Source organism: Anser brachyrhynchus (assembly GCF_964034855.1).
Source record: "Anser brachyrhynchus genome assembly, chromosome: 15".
Classification (NCBI taxonomy): Eukaryota; Metazoa; Chordata; class Aves; order Anseriformes; family Anatidae; genus Anser; species Anser brachyrhynchus.
The window spans coordinates 7,941,800-7,956,057 of record NC_137733.1 but is presented as its reverse complement, the minus strand read 5'-3'; the positions used below and the strand labels follow the sequence as shown (position 1 = coordinate 7,956,057).

At 35.3% G+C, this 14,258-nt stretch overlaps 1 protein-coding gene across 3 annotated transcripts in view; it reads left to right on the top strand.

Moving 5' to 3' along the window:
• SNX29 (sorting nexin 29) overlaps positions 1–14,258 on the top strand; it is a 138,790-nt gene that overhangs the window by 92,164 nt on the left and 32,368 nt on the right. For all 3 annotated transcript variants that reach the window (XR_013939797.1, XM_080557310.1, XM_080557311.1), the window contains exon 20: positions 10,741–10,880. Coding sequence is in view for 2 of the 3 variants with exons in the window: in XM_080557310.1 (XP_080413436.1) it covers positions 10,741–10,880 (140 nt within the window). In the remaining variant the exon portion in view is untranslated. The remainder of the gene's footprint in view (positions 1–10,740; positions 10,881–14,258) is intronic.

Below are 14,258 nucleotides of genomic sequence, written 5' to 3'. Positions count from 1 at the left end.
TAAACCTTAACGGAGGAGGAGCACTTCCCTTTCCTAGGAGGAGATAAATGGCCATACTGATTCAGGCCTGTGGTCAAGCCAGCCATTTTCACTGTTGGTGTCCAAAGCGGATTCCTGGATTCACGCAGATCCTCTGGGTTTTTATCTGGAAAAGACTCACTTGATGTTTTATGTATACAGCACTTTAAAAAAAAAAAAAAAAAAAAAAAAAAAAAAAAAGGAAAGAAAAGAGAGAGAGTTCAGTTTTTCTTCATTTCCATTTTTTGGCCATATCACTATCTAAGAGAAGAGAGATAAGTCAGTAGGAAATGGTTAGCTTTTATATTACAAATACTTTATAGCAAATGCTTCATCTTGAAGTTCTGTGCTATGAAATGTCTGGGTTACCTAAAACTCAGCATGAAGGCTAAAGCTAGCACAGTGCATGGCAGTATATTTTATTTTTAGTGGTTTAATTTAAAAGATAAACAGTATGACAACTCATACTTATGCATCTCTTTCAAAATGTCTCACTGAATTCATATGTGCATGTAGGTGTTCATTTGGTGCTTATGTGTAACATTTCATGGGAACCGTGAATTGAGTCTTTTTCTTTTCAAATTAAAAAAAAAAATAATAATTAATTGCTGTTGAACTTTAGTTAGAAGGAGAACAAAATATTTGGGATCTATAAAATAAAGTTTTGCCTCTCAAGGGTTTTCTTTTCCCTGTCTTGAAATACTGCAGTTAAGAGAAGCAATTTGTTCGAAGAAATTACGGAAGATGAAGCCTGTAGAAACAGTTCAGATGGTGTTGCTTTACATGATGACATTGGGGGGTTTGGGGGGGAGTAATGTAATTTACATGCTGCTTGGACAACTGCTAGATAAAAATATTGTGGTTTTATAACTCCCCGTGCGTCATTTAGGTACTCTAGTAGCCTTCTGGTATAAAATGAAAATATAAAAATAACTTTCTAAATTTATTTCTTATTGTGTTGGTGATGCAAAATTAGCTAGTTACTGGGATTAATAAATTTCTGTTTGGGAAGATCTTATGAGAGACACCCGATGACAAATATAAAATTAAACCCTCCTTTCTTTGAGTCTGAAATTTTTACCTTAATTTTTCTGTCTTTTTGTACCTATCAATATGCTTGATTTTGTTTTTTTCCTCTGAAATTTGTTATTTTATAAATATCTATATTTCAATTTCACTACCTTTTAGGGGGACTGCTGATAATAAACATACTAAGTGTTACTTTTTTATTTGAAGTGGAGAAAACTAAATATCGAATACTTCAGATCATGTAGAATGCTAGAGACGTTTTCTGCTTGAAAATTTTGGTTTTACTCACTCTACCATGTAAAATATCTTTATATGCAGGCACTGGAAATCAATATTCCACATTTATTCCTAGAAACTTGAGTTGTCCTATCTAGATAAAATTTCTGTTAAAGGAGAATCCAGTCTTCTGAGTGGGAATAAAGTTGAAGGACCATCTTGCATCCCTGTACTGTTTGACATTTGGGATGGTCAACTGCTGAATTAATGAATTTTTCTGGTTTTTGGAAAATTATATATTTATTGCTAGAGTTAAAAACATTTCAAATAGAAGTATTTGGATAGTGTTGGTCCCCAGGTGTCGATGGTAGTCAGGGGCTAGCAGTCTTCTTTAGAAGACCTTCAGATGTCCTTTAAAATGTCTTAGATGTTGTTGGCTATGAACAAACTGAGCAAGGTCGCTGTGCTCTTAGCTAAATGTGTCAGGAGAGATCAGCCAGGGCAGCGGGGCATTGACCACCTACCTCCGTGTAATGCTGATCCATCACTTCTGGGGCTGTCTGCACCCACCCCTCAGTTACCCCCCTGTCCTGCCTTGCTAGATCCGTGCAACAAGAAACGGGAGGCATAAGTTCTGCCGAAGGGTTTTTGCTGGGAAGGGAAATAATCTATGGAAACGTGGTAGGGAAATGATTGTTACTGAGCTCTGGGGAAAATATAGAAACCAATTGCTTTCTCTTGCTGAGAAGGTAGAAGAGAACTTGTAGTTTTGGTTAACCTGTTTGTGGGTTTGGATCGTTGATTGTTGTGGTTTTATTTTTTATTTTTTTTTTTTGAGGGAAGGTATCACTGTAAGCTTGTTTATACAATATTGTACGCTAAGCACTGTTTGTGCCATGTTTCTAATGCTTTTTTGGGGGGGGTTTGTTTATTTTTTTCTTAATGTCTTATTTACTGACCTTCAGGGCATTTTCAAACCTGATAAAAGGAGGAAATGAAAGAAAACTGCAATGGGGAGAAAGCACTGAACTGAGATGTATTTTAACTAATGTTGTTGGTAGTTATTACTGCAATATAGGCTAGTGAAGAAATGGACCTCAATTTCATGAACTGTTTTGGTAGCTTCCAGAAGCTCCTGAATATTAAAAAAAAAATAAATTAGTAGTTTGATATGTACTTGGTCTAAGGAGAAAACAAATACAATTTCCCTGTTCAATAGGTGAGCAGAAGATAAGCCCTAGGGGTAATGCTGTAAGCTGCAGTTTTGTATTGATGCTTTTTAATGAACAGTTGATTCCTTGACAAGTTGACACATGGTGGGCATTTGTGCCTTTAAATAATAAAATATTTAGATGAGCCTGAATTTTGTTAGAATAACATTATCAATTGAGTGCTTCTAGCAGTGAAATTAAGCACAGCGATAAAAAGAGATCATTTCTGGTTTTGTTCTCAAGCTTTCTTTTTTCATGTTAAACTCTTTTTTCTCAAATCTGCTTTTGAGAAAGTTTGGCTGGATGATACTGCTTGGTTGAAAATGCTGGGTATTTTAAGGTCATGGTTTTGGGATTGCATTGGGAAGGAATTTATGAAAACAGGATTGTTTGTTGTTTTGTCAGGACCTGGGGAGTTCCCTCTGTCCAAGCAGATTTTTATGCATCTGTTAAGATGCTTGCTCTCTGGACCTGCACATAGGAGGTCTAATAGAGCACCATTGTATTCAAAGCGAGCACAGGCAGAACCTTAGTATGACTAGTTGGGTCAAACGCAGTGATGTATAAGGTACCCTCTTGCTCAAAATAAAAGGTAAGACTTTTTTCAGAAATTATCATTTGGGGTAGAAAAAAGAAAAAAAAAAAGACACAACATACTTGCAAGGCATAGCTTGAGCTTGCAGCTGTTTTGGTGACCCAAGAAGCACCTGACACAGCACCAAGCAATCGTTTCCTTACTGAGCAGCCCTGCGGAGTACTGCAGGGGACGTCCCACATCTCAGGCGATTAGAAATACTAATGAGTGTGGCACGTCTCCAAGTAAATTTGGGCCCAACTGAGGGCATCACCAGGGCTGTGGTTTGCCCTCAGCATGGCTGCTGCTGGTCTGAACTCAGGGGGATCTGTAGCAGCAATGCCTTTTTCAAATGACTTAACTTCAAGGATTGCTTTCTTTCTGGTATCAGTAAAATAAAGCCACAGCTAGAGGTGGAAATGTATCAACTACTTTGGAGAAATAGAGTAATAATTACAATTATGTAGTAAATCTCTGTTTAAAGAAAGATTTATTTTCAGAAGTGTCAGTTCTTTGATTTTTTCTTTGTATCTTATCGCATTGAATTCCTGTTGGCTCCACTGAACAGTAAATGTACAAAAAGATCTCACAGTGGGATGGTGATTTCTGGCAATTTCATGTATTGTATTTCCATGTTTTATTGTATAATGCAAGCCTTATTCTGCCATGCAGAAATTGGCATTACAAATAGGATGGAGATTTTAATTTCACGTAACTTCAATAATTTTGCTTTTTGTGCAATATGGCAGTGCTTGGTACATTCAGGATTGGAAGCTGTACCTCTAAAATTGTTTCTTCATGCAGTAGTTACTGAAGGACATCCATGGCCAGGTGTATTCAAGTTGGGTTTCATTGTGACCTTTGCAAAGATATCAGTTAGTGTAAAAACTAATCATTGTAATCTAACTATTTTTTAGTCATGATAATGACTCAGCAATTGAATGTTTGTTTAGCTCCCATTTCAGCCTCTTATTTCAATCTTCACTTAGAGGTGTGCAATTTGGTGTCTTCTAAACAAAAAAATGATACGATAATTTGGTTAAGACTGGTTGACCAAGGTGTTGAAAAATATTAGACTACACCAGAATAACCTGAATTTAGTTCTGCATTTATGGCTCGTCTTTGAATAGCACTGTTGTTAGCTGTATTTAGGAAGGGATGCATGGTGTGCTCTCGCAGAGGCTGAATACAGCTCTCATTGAAGTCCAAAGCTATATTTCCTTTTGTTTTAATGGAGTTGGATTGGGCTGTGCTTTTTCCGCAATGCTAACGATAGGTTAGTTAAATGATAACTAGCGTTCAGAACATTGGAAGCAGTGCATTTTATATTGATTGCAGCAGCACCAAACCCACAACATAAACGTGTTTTATCTGTCCCTAAATCATGGCAGGTAACCATGGCAATCATACCATTTTCAACAGCCCATGGAAAATGTTTGAAACATCTTAAGTGAGCTGTCCCATTAATAATGAAGAATATCAATGTTTTGCCATCTGCTACATACTAACAGTGTATTGAAAGACCAGCAGTTGTGTGAAACAATTTAAACTGCAAGCTGGAATGAACTTGGCTTGTAATAAAAAAAAAAAATTAAAAAACAAAAAAACCCCTGCAAAACAGAGTAATAGCAAATATGATATGTCAGGCTCTGCTTTTTAGTTTTATAGATTAACATCATCTTCTAATATTTGATGAGTCTATAAGATTTCCATTGTATATTCTCATTCTTAGAAATTTGTAATTTGATATTCGTAGTTTGCTAATGTATAGTTCTTGCCAGGGTAGAAGCTTGGAAAATTCTCAGTCAAAAATAATTTCATAAAATATTTTGGGAGCTATTAATTTCAGATTGAACAATAAGAGCAGTGTAGTTTCCCAGATGTGTTTTGATACTTTTGCAATCTGAAGCCTTTTTGCTTGTTAACTGAAATTTTATGGACTGTTAATCAAAATATGTGCTCTTGAACTGAGGGCTAGGAAGTCATTTTAAGAGTGGTTTGTGGAGAACATATAGGTAGTTCTATTTTTCAGAAAATATGCAGACAAATTGAAGGTGCATGCTGGTATGTTAGGTCTCATTTAACAATTTGTTAATTTAATTTAATTAGTTTACTCTGTAAGTTTACTCTACATAAATGGGTGGTACATGTGGCCAAGATGCCCTATGGATGTATATCAGAATCTGTCCATATTTTTTATATAGTTGAGTCCCTGTATTACATATCATCCTGTCTTTTAACACGGTCAGAAAGATTCATAATCAAATAGGAAGGGCAATGGCTTATGGTTACAGGCAATGCATCCCTGCAAGTGCTGGTTCCTTTCCTACATGCTGAATGCTTTCATGGATTGTTACTCAAGTGGCACTGAATATGTGAGGTTTTCTCTTCAGCTGGATCAGAGCTGCTTCTCAGGTAGAGTATAAGACAGTTTCAGCATCTTGACTAAGAGCAGCGGTAGCTGTCCGTCAATAATTTCTTGCACAGAGGTTATGTGGGTGCAAAGTGTTTATCTCTGAACTTGATATCTTAAATCTTAAAAGCAGAGCTCCTGTCTGCTTTGAGCACGCTTTTGCGCCTTCTCGTGCTGTGGGCTCAAGGATTGGGGCTTATCATGAATAGAGTAGGAGATATTTTATGCAAGGAATAGTTAAATTTCTTTGCAAAGAAATTAACAAATTAAGTCTGGAGGGCACATTCAGTCTCTCACGGAATTGAGTTATAAGAACTGAAAGGGCCAGCTAGCCTTGCCTCGTGGTTTTTCAGTTGGCAAGACTGGAGCCTGTTCAGGTATCTTCACAGGGAGACTTACTTGAAGCCTAGCTCAGGAAAGTACTTCAAAATGAGTGCTCGCAGAGTGGTTATGGAAGGATCTAGTATGTTCTGTGTTGAAATGGAGAAAAGCTTATTATAGAATCGTCTGTTTTTTTCTGTAATAATTTCAAATGATATATAATTTGTGTTCTATAAACAGATACAGTTCTTGAAAGTATAGGAACCAAATTTGTATAAAGCTGTTTTTAGTGCCATTTTTGGTATGTGCTTCTGGGAAAAAAAATCAGTGCAATTATTCAAAAATTTATTTTTATAGCATTTTTTTGGTTTTCTGTTAGTGCTGTCTATTAAAAATAAGCAATACGTGTGGTAAAGACAGGTAAAATTCATAAAGCATTCCTGCAACTAAAAAGACTTCTTAAGGTACTGATGAGGCAAAGAAAAGATCTTCCTTTCATAACCTAAGTGTTTCAATGACTAGGTTGGCAATTCAAGAAATACATTCTTTTTCCCTGTCATAAGGACGAGACCTGCTATTTATTCACCCTACCCTTTCCATTTCTTCTTCCTCTTTTCTTCTTTCCATTTCTTCTTTCTCTTTTCTCGTTTCTCTTACCTGAACTTCAGAAAATACTTCTGATCCTTGTAATAGTACCATCCATATTTCTGAGGGCAGGTCTCTCCTTTTTAGCCATGTTAGTAAGATCTCTCTTCAGTGAGCAAATGTGTACCTTCATTTAGTACTGGTACTTTCTCTTCCAATACATGCGTTTATTTTCCAAAAAAAATAAATTATTTAACCTTTAATGCTGTGAAAATGTGTAAGAATGTCCTTTAAGAGTTGTAGATAACTGGGTCCAATGAAAAAAGGGTAGCAGTTACCTTTTTATAATTTGAGGCTGAAAAAGCTGGCCAGGCTTTGAACCAATTGTGTTTTTCTGCTATCAATTACTTTATTTACTACTCTGTGACAAGAACTCTTTATCACTGCTGCTACTTGGCAGTAACAATGGCAAAATAATTCCTCTGAGTAGCCAACCTGCTGTTGTGCCACACGTGTGATGACAAAGTACAGACCTACAGCTGTGTTGTTTTGACCCTGGATTACATTGCTTCTGGTAAGCATAGTGGGCAACAGAACACATACAGAATTTTGTGGTAGAGATTGCTCTGTGCTGGTTTTGGAGATCAATTTTATATCAGGCTAAAGGAGCATTTTTAAACTCTTTTCGGGCTGAGTTTCACTCCTGAGACTTTCTTTATTTCACTTGAATAAATGGCAGAAAAATAGCTATATTATAAGCCCTAATAGGATTAGCTGTAAACAGCAAAAATGCATTCCCCATTCATGTTCTGGCAGTTTAATTAGAAAACTGCTTTGTGCAGTTATTATCTGTAGTTAATGAGATTCTTTACATTAGCCATAAGTGATATAAAATACCTATATTCAGCATTTTGCTCCTGTGTTTATAACCAAGTGGTCCTGCTTGTGAAAGAGAATGTGTTGGTTTAAATACATGTGCAGCACACACGGGGGACTAAAAGAGCAGCTTCTGCACAAGAGCAAATTTTAACATAATTGCAATGATTTCACTGCAAATACTGTTGCTGAGGATTTGTGACCAAAAAACCTTAAGAACTGAAGAACTGCTAATGATTGCGGTACTATAAAACGGTGATTTTCTTGAGGGCTTGTAAACAACATTGAGTGAACTGATAAAAGGAGAACCAAGATAGTGCTGTGGGGGATGAAGCTGGTTCTTCGGAAGGACTCAAGGCTTGAGGCTGTGTCTGTGCTGGGAGCAGGCTCGCAGAGCAAAGCGATGCTCCTTTCACGTCCATTATATGCAGTCAAGAGCAGGGGAAAGGGATTGCTCCAAACCTGAAACGGTCTCCCAGGCCAAACATCACTAGTCAAATATCACTGGTATTCCTGTACTTAAAGCTTTCAGAACCCAAGTTGTTCTACAAAGGTTTTCTTCTTTGAGATCTCCTGTGCGTGACACCCTGTGACGTGCCATGCTGTCCTGTCTTCTCCTTCATGCAGCTGGCAGTAGCAAATCAGTGTCCCTACCAACGTGACAATGTGATGCTTGAAACCCTTGGAGTGAAAAGATATGGAGGGCAAGGCTGCTTCTTGAGCTAGTCAAAGGAATCAATAGGAATGCAAATCTTAGTGAAAAGAGGGGGAAAAAAAAATCTGTAACAACTACCTATTAAAATACCGCATTAGGGTTGTTTTTATTTATTATTAGCATTTTATTTTATTCTAATATGTGTCACCACATATTACAATTTTTGCTTTAACGTTTCCCAACAGCTTGTATAGACTTCTGTTCCGCACTCTTGTCCAGACTTCGTCAGTGCGGCGGGGCGCAAGCAAGCTGTTGCTCTGTTCCTTTGAGCAGTAACTGTACTCGGCTGGGAAGTGACAGTGGAGTGGATTGCGTGAAGTGTCAACAGTGCTGATTTTTCTTTTAAGTATTGGTTTCCAAGAGTTCTCAGGCTTCTTCAGCTCTTCATTTTTCAGTAAATCAATTAATACCAGAAGCATTTGCTATGGGATTTGTGTGTGGGGTGTGCATGTGTGTGTAGTAAACTGGTGCTGAAAAACATTGTGACTGTTAGAAAAGAAATAGCAAACTGTATAACTCATAGTTGTGGGTTTTTGTTTTGTTTTTTACTTCTGTACTGATCTTGATTCTTCCATGCATTAATGTAACATCAGAATGTCAAACAGGATTGGACGTCAATGTGAGTTCACATCTAGAAAATAGAAGGAACAAAAGGTATTTTGGAGTTTTGTGAGCTTAACTAAAGAAGACGAGCACTGACTAGCTTTTTGAAACCTGTAAGGATGAATGTCTTCAGCAGTTACACCTTACAGTAATTACAATTACATGTTGTTAAATATTCATATGCAAATAAAAGACAAGCAGAAAAGACTTCCTTACATTATCAAAACTGGGGTTATTTTTTAATATACAGGATTCGTATAGTATTTCTGTGATACCTTTATGTACATTGTATTTTATAACCGTAACTTGGGAAAGGGATGCTAAGATGATGGTGTGTGTTTGTTCAGAGATTTTAGTCTGGGGAAACAGGATCTATGGAGTATAAGCACAGCAACAGGTGTCCTCCTGTGTCAGTTTCTGTTAATTTAGTGTTTTACCCAAATGATTAAGAAAACAGTTGATGTAATGAATTCAGTTGATAATTTGTCCCTGATTTTAATGGAATTAAAAATCTGTTGTGTTGTTTTAACCCTACACTCAGATAATGACAATGGTGAAAATGTCAACCACTGGTGAAAGGCTTGTCTAAGCTAAGGCACGGCTAAACTGAGTAGATTGCTGCGCTAATGGAAATTTTTTAAAATTCCAAAATGTTAACATATATATGGTTATCAGACGGAAAATACAAGTTGAAGCTTAAAATAAGTTTAAGCGTTTGTAGAATGTGTCTTGGTTGCCAATATTTGCTAACATACTTTAGTTAACATTGTAATTTTTGTAATTCTATGAATTTAAAGTACTACACTGAGAAATGTCATTCAGATTCATTCTCTTCTTTCTTTAAAAATATTGCTGTTCTTGCTAACTTCTAATGAGAGATAAGAAGAAAATGTCAGTAAGGGTTCTAGAAACTCTACAGTGATCATCCTGAATTCTAAGGAGCTTCCCTGCTTTGATGATGAGTTTGTTTAACATAAGGAAGGAATAATCTTCTGATCTGCATGGCTTGAACCTTTTTAATACACAAAAATTCTTTAATAGCATATCAAACGCATTTATGCTGTTTTGTTGGTGAGTTGTTGCTTTTTTTGCAAGAAACAAAAAATTATTTCAATAGTATTTCTTACACAAATAACACAGGTTGGACAGACACATTTTATAGAAAATAGTCTTCCTTTGAGAGCTGTAACTGTCTAATAATAATTTTGGCTTTGTTCCTAAAGAACATACTCTGACATTTAAACCGGGTGATCAGAGCGCCTGCATTTCTGAGATACAGCTTACTGGTTTCCGCACAAACCAGGCAGCACCTGATTTTGTTGGAAACCTTTATAGTCCTCTGTGAGAGTGATATATGGCTAGACGTTATATTGTAATTCACTGTAATTATGAATCCTCACAGGAAGTTAAGTTAGATGTAAATTCCAGGATATGTGGAGCTGTGCTAGCTATTAGGCTTTTAATCTGTAAGTCCCTCAACAGAATGTGGAGTATATAGAATTACTTTATTTATCAGGGCCAATATCTTATAAAATACTGAGATCTAAAATACTATAGGAACATCAATAAAACATTTTTATGGGAATTGTGTTATAGTCCTTAAAAACAATCTACTGTATGAAAACTCCTTAAGACAATAATGATTTATTAATAATAAAAAATCTAGAGAAATATGAATCCATTTTGGGGTTTGTGTGCCCAGTCTCTGGAAAGTATGAATTACGAAGAAATTGTGGGAACGATAAATTGGTATTTCCTTCTGCAAAGACTAGTAGTTCTGGATGTTGAAAGAGATTGCATAAACGGCCACTGCCTCTGTTGCACTGTTATACACTGCCTTGCTGATTGTAGTACCTTCTGGAGATCTACTACTACAAAAAGAATTTTAGTCCGTAGAAGAGACCTTCTGCTGAGGAGAGAAGTCAGCATCAGTGGGTGTTTTTGTGATAAGGAGTTTTTACTAGGTTGTGTGATTTTCTTTTATCAAGTGCAGAGTCAAGGTGTTGGTTTTTTGATTTGTTTTTACATATTGCTAACATATTTCTATAGGCATACTATATATAGATCATCAGAAGATCAAATTTGATACTTATTAGGACTGTTTAGTGACATTATGGAATTGGAAAACAAAAACAAAACATTCTTTGCACTGTTTATATTTTTTCCTTTTTATTTTTAGGATGCAAAATTTGTAGAAGAGCGACGCAAACAGCTACAAAATTACCTAAGGAACGTAATGAACAAAATTATTCAAACTGTGCCAGAATTCACAGCCAATCCCAAAAAAGAGACTCTTATTCAGCTGATGCCCTTTTTTGTGTAAGTATCTGTCAAGTAGTCAAGCAAATATTAAGCCTGTTTCATCACGATTTAAAATATACTGCCAGTATCTCCCAAATCTTAAAAACAGTGCTTTTCTAATAGAAGGCACCTGTTCAGATTATAAGTGCTTCTGAGTGTTTTTGTTATATTTAAAGGAATATATGACATATATACTAATTTTTGTTTATTTAAATGGTGGTTTTAAACAAAAATCACTGTGTAAAGCTTTCAAGAGTGTCTGATTCTCTTTTATTTTGGCTTTTTAAGTTTTGTTTTGCTTTTGTTTGTGTGGGTTTTGTGTTTTTGTGTTCAGATTTATTTTGGGGATTGAGGGTGGATCACTGTTAGTGTACTTACCAAATTAAAAAGTCAAGCTGTTGAACTCTTTCTAGCTGAACTTTGCAATCTGCTGATGTATGTTCTGACTTCATTGATGTTAGCACTGAATACGTCCAGAAATAGTTTAACACAGTAATCTGTTAAGAATCTGAAAGCAAACCATTTGATATAGAATCATATCAGGATATCATCTGTTAAAATATTTTCATTTGCTATAAACATAGTTCCTCATTTGTAAATGATATTTAGAGCTGTTTAAGAAGTAATATTAATGCAAAATTGTTTTTGCAAATGGCATTAACGTATTCCTCTCACTAATAGTTTTTTTTAGAATACTGTACGGTAAATCTGTACAAGTTTTATATCTATTGAACACCTACCTATTCATACATAGTAAGCCATATTAAATTTGCCGTTCACAAGCCTCTACACAGGCACTATGCAAGAATGGATGGATCAGTTTGCAGAATCAAGACCCATTTAAAAATCAGTATGTTTCAGTAGAAGCATACTTAGCTGTACTACTTCATGGCCTTATGCAGGGTTTTAGATTTTCAAGTTTAAACTTAACTTCAGGACAGCTGTGTTTATTTGAAGTGTAATAGGTAAATGGAAGAATGCTAAGATTTTGTGGCACTCGTTTTTTCATTTTTTCCTGGATTTGAAAAAGTCAAAATCAACTTGAGGAGACACCTTGAGGTTGTTGTCATAAATGCCAAAACAGTGTTTGTAGAGGCAAATATCTCAAGAGACTTAGTTTTTCCTGTTCTTAAGAATCTATTTTGTAGAATCTTACTAAGGGCTGTAAAGACTGAAATGGTTTTGAGTACTTCCAGTTGAGAGGCCAATAAATGACATTTTGTTAAGTCACTTTAAAGTTGTGCTTCATGCTGTATTTTTTTTTTTGAACAAGAGGGGGGCCAATACAAAATACATTTGTGGCTGAAGTTTCAACTCAAATAATTTTTGCTCTTCCTCTCCAGTTATATTTAATTTTAAGATGGTTAACTATAGCTGTGTGAAGTAGTGAACTGATAATTCCTTGCCAACTTCATTTCATAATTTTTTGTTTTAGATGTAGAGCAGGAAAAATTCTGAATTGTATCTACATAGAGGTTTAACAATTGTTACTTAAGTTCCCATCATTTCTTTTGTTCATTATAATTAATAACCTTGAGTTCCACACAGACAAGCAGTAATGCACAATAACATCTGTAAGTCAGGGCTAGTTAGTTTTTCCTCCTCAACCAGTGAGGAGGAAAAACTTGTGAACGAAGTTAAATTTTGAGCCATGTGGGGTATAAGATATTGTAGTAAATGATGATTTGTTTCCAAGGGTACATTGAGTTGCTGTAGTAGTTATCTTTATCTTAGCATTACAAGGGTTCATAAAGACAGCAATAAAACAAATATTAAAATAAGAGAAAACTGGACAATAATTTAAAACAGAAGCTATTAGATTAGGAAATAAAATGGCTACTCTAGTTAGAAATATTAATATGAAGCTTTCGCCTTAACTGATGAAAAACATGTTCATAGCAGCAGTTCATTACTTGAACTGTGATGGATTATTTACATGCTTTTACCAAAATGGTAGTGGTTTATGTGAGATTATAATTCTGTGAGTTCATAAACTGAGACAATACAGTAATGATGTAAAAGCAATGATACTACTTTTCAGTTTCTTTTAATCATCTTACCATTGTTAGAGAATTACTTTATTGCAGTATCTTTTTATTTTGCTTTGAAAAGTGATACTTCAACAACAGTGGTTTTTCCCTTCCTGCTTTTAACATAAGAGGCTGAGAGACTCTGAATAAAATTTCCCTTTATTTCTCAGTCCTAAACAATGAACTTGCTTTCTGAGAGTTGATCTTCGCCATTTTACAAGTGTGTAAATAGAATTTAGATCTCATATTTTTGTGTATTAAACAAGGCAGTTATTTTAAAGAAAGAAATTTGTTCAAGGAAGTTTGTCAATGCCTTTTGTCAACACTTTGTAAACACCAATGTGATGCATTGCATTGATGCTAAGTATCTTCAGATAATATTATACCACAAGTTGCAAGAGGACTACTTCTTAGTTCTTCTTCAAACTTTTTTTTTTGCATTTGACAATTTCATAATTCTCAACACATTGAAGCAATAGATTATAACAAATTAAAGAAAATTCTTTCATATTCAGATATGGCAAAATGCCTGTTCGTATAGGTTGGACTAGGTGATTTTGGAGGTCTCTTCCAACCTAAATGATTATGTGATTCTGTATACACTTCTGTGAATTATTTTGCTGGAGCTTTTTCTCAAGTCATAGGTCTGTCAGCATTCTCTCTTAACTAGACTGTATAGTTTCCCTTGGAAATGTTAGTGGGATTTGGGAAAGGAACTTTAGCCATTGAGGAAAATAACTATATCTACAGCAGAAAAAGTGATTGGTTTTTTTTTTCCCCAATACATATTTCTATTGAGATATCAGACTCTGTGCAGCTACAACAGAATTATTTAAATAATACATAGATCTTTCAGACAATGATGGAGCGTATTTTAGAAAGTATCACAGTATCAACATAGCTAGGCTATCATTTGAATTCTCAATGTCCTTTATTTTCTGAGTATCATGACCTGGCACAACTGGTAAGTAAGAAAAAGCATTTCCATTCCACTTCATGTTGCCAGCTTCTCCAGTATTGTCTTTCCTTGCTGGATTTTGAGCTTCATCAACAGGAGACCTTAAACATGCTGGACATTGTCAAGTGTTTATTTAATTATTCAGTTGTAACATTTTTACCTGCAATTCTTCTATTAGTTTTAGTAATATTTTAATGTAAAACGTAAATACAAATGATAATTCTGATCTACTGAATTTATGCTTTATAACTATATGGTTCATAAAGGGTTACATCTTTTTTTAATGGAAGAGTTAGCATTGCTATTATTCTTTGAACTCTGCTATAGAGAGTGGTATTATTCTTTGAACTCTGCTATAGTGTTACCTCAGTCTGGGAGAAAAAAGTTAGTCTTAATATGCATTAAAAA